Here is a 15460-nt window from a genome sequence, read left to right on the forward strand (position 1 = left end):
CACGCAGAATTAAACAAATTAATCTTAATGTTAGTTCCAGAATTTTACCAACATTTCCGAATTATGTACTACAATTTCTTGATTTGAAAAATTACGGTTACGGTGATAGAAATTTACAATACTAGGTTATTGAGTATATGAATAAACCGTAATTCGTCTCAACGAGAGCTATAAATTGAAATAAAAGTAATAAGTATAACTTTTTCTTTTGCTTACTGCATTGCACTTATCATACTATTTATTAACATTTTTTCAGTGTTTAACAAACTTTCTATTCGTCGAATTTCGGAATGGTTCGTCTGTTGAATGAAAATCAATTACTTTTCAGAAAATAATACCGAAATTTTAAATTTTGACTAAAAGTTTACTATTCGCAGCAAGCGGCAGATCGCTGTGTACATACACGTTTGATTATAGACAATTTATAGAAATGACCATTTTCTTTTACATTCTAACTTTCCCTGAGAAAAAAGATTGAATGTCATGAATTTTGTTCTATATATCAGAAGTGATCTGCCAAATATTGCCTTCACAGCCTATAGGTTTCGTCTTTTCAGCACTATTCATAACATTCATGAATAAAGTTAAATACTACTTCATAACTATTGAAAGTGAAGACGATATGTCTAAAAGAGTATAATTCTACATTATTTATAGGCGATATTTACTTTCGTCAGAAAAAAACATATAAATATTAAAATGTTCACACCTCTATGTGGGCAACAAGCTCAATTATTTTTGATATTTCACTTCTGGCTGCACGCTAAACGCAAACTATTAAACATGACTGAACTAATAGCCTTTTTCGTCACGAGGTGGTGTTACTGTGATGTCTTTATCGTTTTGTATTGAATTCGTTAAAGTGATCCATATTGATATACAATATATTTGCCTTTGTGTTAACCAAGCTCACACGGAACCTTCCGCAGCAGAAAATCGACACCAGCCGTTTGAAATGTTTGGAATGATTACAACTGGCAGATCCCGGATTCAACAAGCCAAGTAAGATCGATCTAATTATTTGAGTAGATGTGTTTCTCTCGATTTTAGGTAATAAAAAAGTGAAGGATGAACATGGGCTTCCAGTAGCATTAAATTCAGCATTTGGCTGGATTGTTGCTGGTCAAGTTGGCGATGCGGCCTCGCTTCAATGTCGCTCAGGAATAATCAATTTATGTTCGGAAATCAACGTTGATCGTACGCTTCGGCAATTCTGGGAGATCGAAGAGATTGATAAACCGAAACCCCTCACCCAGGAGGAGGAAAGAGCCATTGAACTATTTCAAACCACACACCAACGTGCTACAGAAGGGCGTCCGTTTACCATTCGATGAATCCAAGTTGGCTCTTGGAAAGTCCTTTCCAGCAGCGATACAAAGATTAAAAGCGATGGACAGGAAATTCAATTTGGACCCCAAATTCAAAAAACTGTACGGAGAGTTTATGGCTGAATATTTGAATCTTGGCCACATGGAACGAGTTCCGCCTGCAGAAGTTAATATAGCAGCTGAAAAAAGGTTTTATCTTCCCCACCACGCCGTCTGGAAAACTGATAGTACCACAACAAAGTTGCGCGTTGTGTTTGACGGCTCGAGCAAAACATCAACAGGAATATCGTTGAATGAGAGGCTTCTGGTTGGACCTAACCTCAACGAAGATTTGTTCGTAATCCTTACTCGCTTTCGAAGCTACGCGGTGGTTTTTATGGCAGATGCGGAAAAAATGTACCGCCAAGTGTGAGTGAACAATGCTGATGCGGATTTCCAGCGGATCGTATGGAGAACTGATCCCGAACTGCCTGTAGAACACTATCGACTTCTAACGGTAACATACGAAACTGCCTGTGCCGCTTACTTAGCCATCGAATCACTACGATAAGCAGCCAGGAACAGCAAGACAGTGTTCCCCGTTGCTGCTGAAAGAATTGAAAAGAATTTTTACGTCGACTATCTCCTGTCGGGTGCTGATTCGGTGGAATATGCAGTCCAGTTGAAAAGCGATATTATCCAGATAACATCAGCCGCTGGATTTAATCTGCGAAAGTGGTCGACAAACGTCCCACAATCAAATGAAGAAATGCAGCAACAACCGATTACGCTGAAACTGGCACCAGAGGAGGATTCAGTGAAAACATTGGGGATACATTGGTCTCCATCGAAGGACGAATTCTATTACAAACTGAAACTGAACATTCATCAGCAAAATACCAAGCGTCTACTGTTGTCAGACACGGCTCGCTTGTACGACCCTCTTGGGTGGATTTCGCCGGTAATCGTTCGAATTAAAATTTTGTATCAATCACTTTGGCTTCTCGATTTATCTTGGAATGGCTAGCAAACCTCAATGGAAAGATCCAGCTGCACGAATTCGCCGATGCATCGGAAGCAGCCAATGCAGCAGTTGTGTTTGCACGCTCAGTGAGCAGTGACGGTACGGTATACGTTACTCTCATCGCTAGCAAAACGAAAGTTGCACCCATTCGTCAAATTTCCATACTAAAATTAGAGTAAAATGCGGCAGTCTTGCTGACTGATCTTTTGCGACGGATTCTGAAAGCCTTCACCGATCTAGAAGTCAGTGTCCATGCCTGGACTGACTCCCGATTTGTTTTGGAGTGGCTCTCAGCGCACCCAAAAAATGGAAAACATTTGTTGCCAATCGCACGTCGACAATTCTCGATTTGCTTCCTCGAAGCTTATGGAATCATGTTGTATCCGTTGACAATTCGGCTGATTGTGCCTCTCGAGGAGTTTTACCCATGGATTTAGTGAATCGTATTCTGTGGTGGTCAGGCCCTAACTGGTTGCAAGATGACCTAAAGGTGGAGAACTGAATCGATTTCCCCATTACCTGAAGAAACAATGACATGCAGACACGCAGTAGTCTCGACTCGCTCAGTTCGAACAATTCGGTCGCGATCTCAATCTCATTCGTAAAGGGTTGGAACCAAAAAATGCTCAGCTGAAATCAGCGTATCCGTTCTTTGATGGACAGGGTACACTGCGAGTCTCATGCAGGTTGCAAAACTCAGGATTACCCTACAATATGCGGTAAATCAACGATACTGGGTTCTCAGTTTTCATACAGCAGTATGATCCGTGATCAACAATTGTGGTAATTCGCATTCGAAAGACATCCGTCCAACTTGGCTTGAATTGTGGTAATTCGCATACGAAAGACATCCGTACAACATATGAAACCAATGGCCAAATTGTGATGTAAATCATGAGCCCTGTTATTTGAAATGTCCTGTTAGAGAAAGACTTTTAAATATTCCTTCGCTTCGCTTCAATATTATCAAATTTGCAGAATATATCAAAAATTTTGCAAAAACATTCTGCTGCCTGTTTTTTTTTCTAATTCACCTATCTCATCTTGTACATCTGCCACGTAATCTTTTTCGTCTGGTATGTATGGTAGCACTGCTGGCAGATCTATACCTAAAACACACACCCCTCAAACGATATTCGCTTTTCTCAATGACTATGGTAACATAACATAAAAAACAACTATTTGAAATGATCACCCAAATGTGTTCGAGTTCTTCCCTTTTTGAAACATTGCAATGACTAGAAATTTTTAAACAACATGATAACGAATTTAATATTTATCAGTTATTTTAATTAATCATTTAAATGTATTAAATTGGAAAACTCTTTCTTCCAATCGAGTGGATATAAATTTATTACTTTTTTTTTGAATTTCACAAAATTCATATTATTATAGTGATCGAAATACATCTAAAACCCAACTTATGTGGTTCATCAGTTTGACAGATGGATGACGAAATGTTCCTTTTTGTCCAATGTCAAATCAAACATCAATGTTACTTTCTTTTAATACTAGTGATATCGAAAAAGAAACCATTTAAGGAATTTTATATGATCGCATTGTATTTTGCCCTGATGAACAAACAAATTTCTTTGAATGCGATATGAAAAAAACTAGCTAGATTTCTATCTAAATTTTTCGCATCTAAATGCTAGGCATTCCGACGGGAATAACCGGTAGAGTAACCGGAATGATCGGCTACACATTATCAATTCTTTGTTTGTTGCTATTCAGTTTTATTGCAGAATAGCCCAACTAGTTGATCTACTCTGAAAAACCCTTCTACAATTAATCTGGACCCCAAATAATATTCTTGAGTAGATTTAATATATGACGAAATACCTAATCTGATATTTGAAATATAAGAGTAATATGTTTTATTAAATCCCAATCGTTGTGACTATATCAGAATTATGTTAGGATAAAAACTATGTAAAAGTGATGCTACGGCGAAGAAAAGATTATGTAAACTACATTAAGAAATAAACGAATCTACGGAAAACTGGTCCTAACTGATCAAAGTCACATATGTAATGAATTGATTACTCAGGCAGTCTCTAACTTAAATCACCTTCCACACATATTCAGAATTTCAAATGAAGCAACAAATAATCCAATCAGTTCTCTATTCAACTATCATAGAACTTATTGGTTTGGATACAGACCTCACATTGAAAATAATATGAACCATAGAATGGTTTTGAAAAATTCAGCTGACATCGATACAGCCTAGGAATTTATCAGTCGCAAAAGCTCAAATCAATCCTCTTATTTTCGATTCCTGCTCAATGTTTATCGACGACCTTGTCAACGTTTTCACGATCCTGCTATGAACTCGATAGTTAAGAACCCACAAAAGGAAATTGAACACAGATTCATTCATTTGCGTATCGAAAATTTCGCTATAGAATATGAACAAATTAAACCATACTCAAAAGCTTTCCCGAAACTTCTCACAAAGGACAAAAAGTTTTAAAAAATATTGCTGTTCAGCTCGAGAGTCCCTCATTTTAATTTGAACTTTGCAAGTCCTTTCGAAAACGAAATCTTACGGAATCATATTATTTATTAATTGCAGTTCCAATGATAACTTGTAAGTTCTCGTTTGGCTTCTATTGTGGTACGTAGAAGGTTTAAGTCGATCCCAGATGATACTCGATTGAATGATCTTTGTGAACCGATAACGGCACAGTTAACTCCATCTACGCAAGATGTAGTCGAAGAAAGTTGGACGAACATAAATTTTAAGCTTACACAGCAAAGCAGGAAAGTCAATCCTATCGTTCAAAACATCTGTTATCATTAAATCGACAGCTTCGCTTCTCGAAAGTGTTTCAAACTACTGAACGAAATTCTAAAGTAGAACGAATAAGTAAACGAACGAATCCCAAACATCGAGACCCGATCAGAAGAAAATAGTTAATGGATACCTTATTATACCCTTGTCTCCGTCTACCAAAGGACCTAAAAGTGATATTAAGAACTAAAATGGCTAAACAGAATACTTAAAATTGTCGCCCGCATGAGCAGAGTAATATCTAATTGAGGTATTTCCAATACCAAAACAATAGCACAGCAACACTGAAATGTAGAATACAATTACTAAACTTAAAATTTATTAACATTTTTTAAGGGAACACGATTGCTAAGCAAAATCTTGGCATTACAATACTTTTGTGGAATTTGGCCTTTCTGTTTCAACAGACTTCGCAGTCGATTCTTGGTGTACAGAATCATTGCATGGCTTGTACTATGGATCCTACTGGCACTGACACAACGTTTAAATAAATAAATCCTTCAAGATAGTATTCGAATTCGAAATACACTTTTTCCTTGTGAATTTAAGAGTTGAGCATTTTTCTGAATTCACTCATTCATTCACTATTGCACCAATCCACAATGATTGTCAATAGCCATTTAAAAATAGCGCATCTTTGGATAATATGATAGGTCTTGAAGTATTGAGGTCGATACCCAATGTCCATTCAGAAAATTCCTACATAACTATTGTTACAAAATGACATTATTGAGGCGAATATTTATGAAATTGAATCAACGGTGAAGTTTTATTTTTTTTTTTAATCCTCCCGATGTTGCCTTGAGACTCTTTTTTTTTTTTTTTTTAAATAACTATTTATTGGAATATGAGTTAAAATTAAATTATTAAGATTTAAATTGGGTGTTCAGCCACAAGTGGTGACTTTTCAGCCCTGTTATATATATATATATATATATATATATATATATATATATATATATATATATATATATATATATATATATATATATATATATATATATATATATATATATATATATATATATATATATATATATATATATATATATATATATATATATATATATATATATATATATATATATATATATGATTTGGTTATTACCATGAAGACATCATTTGCTTCCGCAATTCTGAGATTTTTGTGTAGGGAAAATTCTAAACCTACTTGTATTGTGTAATGGGGAAAAGGAACTTATATACTAACTTACTAACTAATACAGAGAGCGAATCGATTCAATTGAAGATTGCATCGATTTTTGTCGGAATTTGCTTATAATATTATGTGACATTACATCTAATGGTTCTATATTTGTGAGTCTGTGTAACTCATTTGTACTAAACCAGGGAGGACGCTTCAGAAACATTTTCAGAATTTTATTCTGAATCCTTTGAAGCGTTTTCTTCCTGGTGGAACAACAGCTTGACCAAATTGGTACCGCATAAAGCATGGCTGGTCTGAAAATTTGTTTATAAATTAACAATTTGTTTTTTAGACAGAGCTTAGAATTTCTGTTTATAAGAGGATATAAACATTTAATATATTTATTACACTTTGCCTGGATTCCTTCAATGTGATCCTTGAAAGTGAGTTTTTTGTCATACGTTAAACCTAAGTATTTAGCTTGATCAGACCATGTCAATTCCAAGCCATTCAATTTGAGAATGTGATTATTGTTTGGTTTAAGAAAAGAAGCTCTTGGCTTGTGAGGAAAGATAATTAATTGCGTTTTTGCTGCATTTGGTTTAATTTTCCATTTTGACAGATAATCACTGAAAATATTTAAACTTCTTTGTAGGCGACTGCAGATCACTCTTAGATTTCTACCTGTGGCTAACAGACTTGTGTCGTCACAGAATAGCGATTTCTGACAACCAACGGGTAGATTTGGAAGATCAGAAGTGAAAATATTATACAAGATTGGAGCTACACTCGAACCCTGCGGAACACCGGCTCGTACGGGTAGCAATTCAGATTTACAATTCTGATAGCTAACCTGAAGAGTACGATCAGTTAAATAATTTTGAATCATTTTGATCAAATAAATAGGAAACTGGAAATCAGACATTTTTGCTATTAAACCTTTGTGCCAAACACTGTCGAATGCTTTTCCTATGTCTAGAAGAGCAACTCCAGTGGATAACCCAGAAGATTTATTTGATTTTATCATGTTCGTTACTCTGACAAGTTGATGAGTAGTTGAATGTTCATGACGAAATCCAAACTGCTCTGGTAAAAAAATTGTATTCTCATTTATATGAGTCATCATTCTTAACAAGATAATTTTTTCAAAAAGTTTACTGATAGAAGAAAGTAAGCTAATTGGGCGATAACTTGATGTTTCTGCTGGGTTTTTATCAAGTTTTAGGATAGGAATTACTTTAGCGTTTTTCCATCTTTTTGGGAAGTAAGCTAATGAAAAACACTTGTTGAAAATTTTAACCAGGAGTCTCAAGGCAACATCGGGAAGATTTTTAATAAGAATATTAAAAATTCCATCATTACCAGGAGCCTTCATGTTTTTAAGTTTTCTAATAATTGATTTAATTTCATCAAAATTCGTCTCAATAATGTCATCGTGTGATAACACTTGGGTTGAAATATGATCATATTTCAGTGAGACTTCATTTTCAATAGGACTCACAACGTTCAAATTAAAATTGTGGACACTCTCGAACTGCTGAGCAAGTTTTTGAGCTTTTTCGCCATTTGTAAGAAGTATTTGATTTCCTTCCTTGAGAGCAGGAATAGGTTTCTGAGGTTTCTTAAGAACCTTAGAAAGTTTCCAGAAAGGTTTAGAATATGGTTTAATTTGTTCAACTTCTTTAGCGAAATTTTCATTTCGCAAAAGAGTAAATCTATGTTTAATTTCTTTTTGTAAATCCTTAACTATGTTTTTCATAGCAGGATCACGAGAACGTTGATATTGTCGTCGACGAACATTCTTCAACCGAATGAGCAGTTGAAGATTGTCATCGATGATAGGAGAATTTAATTTAGTTTGAGCTTTGGGAACTGAAAGATTTCTAGCTTCGATAATATAATGATTCAAATTATCAATTGCTGTGTCGATATCCGCAGAATTTTCTAAAATAGTTTCATGATCCACATGATTTTCAATGTGAGATCTGTAATCCAACCAATTTGCTCTATGATAGTTGAAAATAGAACTAATTGGATTAATTATAGCTTCGTTGGAAAGTCTGAATGTTACAGGAAGATGATCTGAGTCAAAATCAGCATGAGTAATCGGTTCACTACAAATGTGACTTTGATCTGTTAGAACCAGATCAATTGTAGACGGGTTTTTCACGGAAGAGAAACAAGTAGGATTACTGGGATGAAGAACTGTAAAGTAACCAGCTGAGAGTTGATTATGAAGTATTTTACCATTACTGTTATTTTGCCTACAATTCCACTGGACATGCTTAGCATTTAAGTCCCCTATTACGAAAAATTTCGATCGATATCTTGTAAGTTTTTGCAAATCGCCTTTAAAGAAATTTAATTGTTCGCCGGTGCATTGGAATGGCAAATATGCTCCAGCGATGAAATAAATTCCATGAATGGTTTCAACTTCGATTCCCAAGCTTTCAATAACTTTAGTATTGAAAGAAGGTAAAATTCGATGTTTAATTTGCCGTTGGACAAAAATGGCAACTCCACCACCAATTCCAGTAAACCTGTCAAATCGATGAACCACATAATGTGGATTACTTTTCAATTTTACATTTGGTTTAAGAAAAGTTTCTGTCACAATGGCAATATGAATTTTGTGAACTTTGAGAAAATTATAAAATTCATCTTCACTCGATTTCAAAGATCGAGCATTCCAATTTAAAATATTCAAATAATTATTTAACATCACTGTTAAATTTTAAATTCATTATAATATTATTTGCAAATTTCCATCCGATTTGAAATGCTTCAAAAAGTGATGAAGTCGAATTCATTTGGATGATCATTTGAAAAAGTTGATCTTGTAGGTAGATCATTTTATTTTCAGTTATATCGCCTAAATCGACTTCATTTAAAGAAGCGAATGGCATTGAAGGAATATTTGTAGGTAGACTGCCATTAGAAGAAGATGATTTGGTCGGTCTACCTAGTAATAAATTGTTTTCGTTAGAAGAAGAACTGCAAGGCGGTCCTGTGTTTTGATTATTTACATTAGAAGAAATAGGAGATAGATTTCTACCTAATATACCAGCATAACTGACATTAGAAGAAGATGATGACGAGGTCGATCTACCTGTCAATAAATTGTTTTCGTTAGAAGACGAATTGGCAGGTGCCTTAGAAGAATTTTCAGGTATGTTCTGTAAATTTAAGGTCGTTGATTTGACTTGTTGTCTAAGCGAACGAGCGTTTAAAATTTTTTCCCTGACAGGACATTTCAAATAATTGGATTTATGATTTCCATTGCAATTTGAACATGAAAATTTATCAGTGGTTTCATTCATTGGACAAGCGTCTTTCGAATGCGATTTACCACAATTCAAACACCGTATATCCATATGACAATTTTTGGTTCCATGACCGAAGCCTTGGCAACGACGACATTGCGTTAAGTTTGCAATACGATTATGCCGTTTATAATGTTCCCAATGAATTTTAATGTGGGAAATGAAACGTACTTTTTCTAAAGTTTTCAAATTGTTTACATCACTTCGATTGAAGTGTATTAGGTAAAGTTCATGGGAAATTCCAGAGCGTGGTTTAGAAGTACCATTCGCTCTTTTTTTCATAAGTATTACTTGGGAAGGGGCAAAACCAAGCAATTCTTTTAGTTCATTTTTAATTTCATCAATACTTTGATCATTTGATAATCCTTTCAAGACAGCCTTGAAAGGTCTGTCTGATTTTATATCATATGAATAAAATTTATGAAGTTTTTCGGACAAATATCGAATAAGACTTTCGTAATCTTCCAATCCATCCACCAAGACTCGACATTCTCCTCTTCGTCCGATTTGAAATGAGACTTTTACTTCCGGGAGAAAAGTAGAAAGCTCAGTACGGAATGCTTTGAAGTCGGAAATCATCACCGTCACTGGTGGCATAGATTGATGTTTCTTCCCAGAACGACAAGCGTCCATTTTGGGAATTTTTGAAGAATTTTCTTCTATGTCGCTACAATCGGATTCAGGAAGAATCTCGTAAATATTGTTAGACGGCATAGGATCAACGGAAGGGAAATCCGTCCGTTGTCTTTTATTTTTACATTCAGATTCTATAAGATCATGAATGTTATTAGAAAAATGTTGAATAACGGATTGTGATTTATTCCGTATTGAATTATTTTTAGCCTTAGGCTTGTTGCCTTTCCGGTTGGACGCAGGCATTTTTGAAATTAATGAAATTTTAAATTAAATTAACTAGGCTAAATTAGTCTTCGATTAGACTCCTAGCTAGCCTTAAAAAAGGCTGATTAATTTCTTAGTCGCTCTAATATCACTCTTTGTATCACTTAGTCACTCTAATATCACTCTTTGTATCACTTAGTCACTTAGTTAGTGATTCAGGTAGCCTTGAAAAAGACTGAAGCCTTGAATCAATGAAACTCTAGGTAGCCAGAAAAAAAATTCCAGGAGCCAAGAGCTATACGCGTGCGGTGCGAACGACTGTTCAACACCGACTGCCTTGAGACTCTTGGTTAAAACTTTCAACAAGTATTTTGCATTAGCACACTTCGCTTATAAATAGGAAAACGCTAAAATAATTTCTTTTATCAAACCCAATAAAACTCAGCAGAAATAGGTCAATTAGTTCACTTTCTTGTATTAGTAAGCCTTTTGAAAAAAAAGGTCATTAGTAAGAATGAAGTCTCATATCAATGAGAATTCAATTTTATTACCGGACAAACTCGGATATCGTTTTGAGTCAAATACTTCTCAACTTGTTAGAGTAACTAACGTGGTAAAGAAAAAAAACCTTCTGATTTATCCTATGGAGTTGTTCTTCTAGCTATAAAAAAGCATTCGTTTAATAGGAAAAATGCCTAAGTTACTGTTACCAATTTATTTGATCACAAAATGTATTTTTACCTCTGATCTTCAAAATCTAATTATTGGTTGTCAGAAATTTAACCCGAGTATAATTTTTTGAGTGAATTGTAGTCGTCTACACAAAAAGTTTAAATATGTTCAGTGATCCCTGCCAAATGCAAAATTTTCCCAAATGCGACGAGCCTTTCAATACATCACCAATACAACTGTCCTCTGGAGAAGCCTTCAAAATTGCGATCAGACTAAACTTGGGAATGATGCACTAAATTTGAAAAAAAAGATATTACATCGTTGTTCACTCAATGCGATTAGGAATGAATGAATTCTTTTGTTCCCGCCCAATTACATCTGAATTAGAAAAATCCTTAATAAGTCTGACCTTAAAAAGTTACAGACGACTTTTCAGCAACCATCACAAGATGTCGAGATTTCTTCTTTTCACAAAATTGTGAATCTGTTCGAGGTGCAGAACCATTTAAATTTTATAAAAAATCACGAATACAAAAAATAAATACACAGCGTACTATCAAAAATAATTCTAATGAAGAAAACACTTGCACACTTGCAAAAACAATTATTATCAGAAAAAATATCTAAACTAAGTTACAACCAGTTTCATGCTTCTGTAACAGGTAATAGTTCTGTAATAGAAATAGGTTGCAGTAGATAGAATTGTTGTACCAATAGTCTACTCATTAGTAGAGCGAGTCACCATGTTATATTGAGAAATATTCGATTTCCAAGCAATTTCACAGAGAATTTTTTTTCGACAAATATGCAATACTGCTGTTATAGCGACGCGAATATTTCAAGTGAATGAACTTATTTTCATCTTACCCTTTGAGCCAATGCATCGAACAGAAATAGAAAATCTCATTTGAATGGTTTCAGTATATGAGATGGATAGGGGTACCGTTACCCTACTTGTTAAATATGTGTCATCTAGTGTCGAGCAATTTTATCAATAGAAAAACTACTTGCGAAGACAGTACAGGTTAGTGTACTTCAAATAACATTGATTGATGTAATACACAAATTTACATGTCATTTCAAGTAAACGGTCATGCAATCGAATGTCATCTGAGTTTGACTTCAACCTTTCACGGCATAAAACAAGGGAAAAATTCTTACATAGTATTAGAATTAATCATTAGGACCACATTGTGTCTGTTGATTTTACAATAAATAAAATAAAATAAAAAACTTTATCAACGTTTCGTGAACCCTAAGATGTCTTAGATTTGCCATGGAACAAACTGCATGGTCAGCCGTTGGCGAAATATGGAAACACAAACCTTCACGCCAAACGTGAACCGGTCTATTCATTCACATATTCCGAAATTTTAAGTAAACAAATATTGGATGAACAGTTTGATGCTGAGACATTTCCCCGAAAACCATTCTCCAGAACATAAAAAACCGAAGCTTTGTCCCCAGAAATTCATTGCCCAGAAAGTACTAATCTCCAGAAATACAAACTCTAGAAAGTAAGAAAATCCAGAAAAAAATCCCAGAATGGTATAATACCGTTTGGCATAATAGTTATTTGGTATAATGATCATTTAGCATAACAGATCAACATGCTGCTTAATAGAATTTGTTCTAATTTACTGCGATTTTGAAAGGTCTACTGCGGCTACGCCTCATCGTTTTTAATGACCTGCTGTCCGACCTCGCTGCCGCTAACTGAGGGATAGTCGCTAGCTTTGGGTAATCCGGGCAAACGTCCGCAACTAGACAGAGGTGATTCCGACGGTGGACCGCTGGCGCACTCGCGACCTTCGGCCGTCTAGACCTGAATCATCTATGACTAACAGAATATTGTGTTAGCATTAAATAAGATACTTATATAAAATTATAGTGTGCTATTTAATACCCTTTATCACAAGAAGATTCAAAGTAAGACAATAAGTACAAAACAATGTATCCAAACAATCTATTGTTAGTACACGTACAATATCCGAAGTAAGGACGAAAGGTTAGCTTGTTACTATATACTATATGAGAAAAAATACCCAATTGAATGAAGCTATGTTTGAATTTAAATAAATGTAGCTAAATGATTTCATATCCGCTATATAATTTGATTATCTTGTTCTTAAACTCGTTATTCTTAGAACCCTCTTTTTCAGACTAACAAAGCTTGAAATAAGCATAGTTGCCTTGGAAATTGTGGTTTCGAAACCCTAAACCCCCATGTATACGCGCCTAATTCTATTAGATGCTTTTCTGGTAAAATATCTGTTCCTATGTTGTTTCTGTATTATTTTCCATTCTGGAGAAACAGTTTCTAGGAGATGGCATTCTGGGGAATGGTACATTCTGTTGTGTGTCTTTCTACTAATTAGTACATTCGTGAATATGGTTTTCTGGAGAACGGTACATTCTGGGGAAAATACTTCGTTGCTTTATTTTCTGGGAAATGGTTTTCGAGAAAAAGTAGTACAACCGAACAATGTATAATATATTGATTGAAGTGTTTGACGTTTTGCGAATATCCAGAATAAGCTAAACTATAAAATGATGAACCATGTAGTCGTATCTCCAAATTGATCAATGATATCATCGCTTCTGTATTCTTGTCATAATTTCAATGGATCAAATTTCAATTCTTCATATATTTGCATATATATTATGACATTAGTTGAAATAACACTTGGTGTTGATTCGAAAAAAGTTAGTCCTTTCGAATCATATCCTTTAAAATTAATATATGCTACGGAATAGTAGAGCAAACTTACCTTTCCCATCAACAGTGGAACTGTCATCTTTGACTCCATCCAACTCTATCCGCCTCTTTTTGGACTCACTACGACATAAGAAAATTATTTAATATTTCCATTCGTCGATCATTCTATTGTTTAATATACCTTGGATCCAGTTCATCTTTGAGTAGATTGTCCTTCACACCGAGTTTGCTGTTCACCACACTAGCCACAACTGACCCCAGCGTGATATCCTTGATGATTATGTCCATTGACGACGTTGCAGAGGAATTTTTCGGTGTACTTGTGTTGTTAAACATCACAGCGTTCGGATGCTGCTGTAATGTCTGTAAATGCATTTGCGATTGGGAGCTGGGAGGTATCGATGTGGACAAGTTTATTTTGCCTGGAGCTGCTGCAGTAAGCGTAACTGGTACCGAGCCGCTGTGAGCCATGACGTTTCCGCCGCTACCAGCAACAGAGTTAGCCATAGACGAATTCACGCTATTTACACTCGCGTTGATATTATTGCTAGTGCAGTATCTGTTATTTAACGGAATTTGTGTAGTCGTTACGGTAGTTGTGGCCGAATTCAGTACATCCGTTTTCACGCCATTCAGCGGAATTGCGGATATACTAGAGCTAATATTAGGTACAAAAGATGTCTCCACGGTAGTAACCCCCGACAAGTTACCGCTGTTGCTATTGATGCAGCTACTAATGCTACTGCTTTCACTGTTGCTACTAGACACGGATGCACTGACACTCGTGGACAAGGTACTGATACTGCTGATGATACTAGATGAAACAGATGATACTGTGGCATTGGATGAAATATTCGACAGTGTTGACGTTGCAGTTGCTATGCTTGACGACACTGTAGATATACTGGGTGCAGATGGAGTCGGCGAGGACGATGATGTAACCGATAATGACAGCACGGAAGATGGTGTTGCACTTCGCGGTGAACTTGCGGTCATGAGCGGCGAATTTGTGGGCGCAGTGGCAGTCGTAGAAGTACTAGATACAGTGTTCGTCGTTGAAGTTGAAGCAGCAGATAGAGACATTGCAGGCGTTTCAGAACCAGCTGTTTGCTTATCTTTGCAAGTCTCGTCTTTGACAGCACCTTCGACAGTCTCACTTCCATCAATTGTGGTGTTGGCATTGGATGTACTACTGTTTACGTTAGCAGTACTACTGTTGTTGCTGGTACCACCACTACCACTGTCTACGTTACAAGTACTATTACTTACACCAGTCGTAGTTGTTGACGTAGTCGTTGGAGGCGTCGAGATGATTCCCAGTGGAGGAGATGCCGAAGATATTACCATACTGGATGCAGGAGCAGTACTCACGGAACTTGTAGCTGTCGCAGATGCTGTTGCTGTACTAGATATAGACGTACTCGCACTAATACTACTTGCACTACTGCTACAACTATTACTGCTACTATTATTGTTATTAGTGTTATTTGAAGATGAATTTGTTGTGACATTAGATGCCGAACTATTTCCTATTGAACTATTTGTTGAATTCGCGGCACGATCACGGCCTACAGTCTTTTGTTGTTGTTCACGTTGTAGTCTGCAAAATAGGCTAAGCCAGCTTAATACGT

The 15460-nt window shown here is 35.7% G+C and overlaps 1 protein-coding gene across 3 annotated transcripts in view; it reads right to left on the reverse strand.

The window, feature by feature from the left end:
- The window catches only part of LOC131437864 (uncharacterized), a 120419-nt gene that overhangs the window by 25567 nt on the left and 79392 nt on the right, over nt 1–15460 (reverse strand). For 2 of the 3 annotated variants that reach the window (XM_058607495.1, XM_058607494.1), the window contains exons 8-9: nt 14011–15441; nt 13882–13949 (exon numbers count right to left, since the gene is read on the reverse strand). In XM_058607495.1, coding sequence (XP_058463478.1) covers nt 13882–13949; nt 14011–15441 — 1499 coding nt within the window. The remainder of the gene's footprint in view (nt 1–13881; nt 13950–14010; nt 15442–15460) is intronic. The other variant, XM_058607496.1, reaches the window with a different exon arrangement.

The sequence above is a fragment of the Malaya genurostris genome, chromosome 3 (assembly GCF_030247185.1).
Source record: "Malaya genurostris strain Urasoe2022 chromosome 3, Malgen_1.1, whole genome shotgun sequence".
Taxonomy (NCBI): Eukaryota; Metazoa; Arthropoda; class Insecta; order Diptera; family Culicidae; genus Malaya; species Malaya genurostris.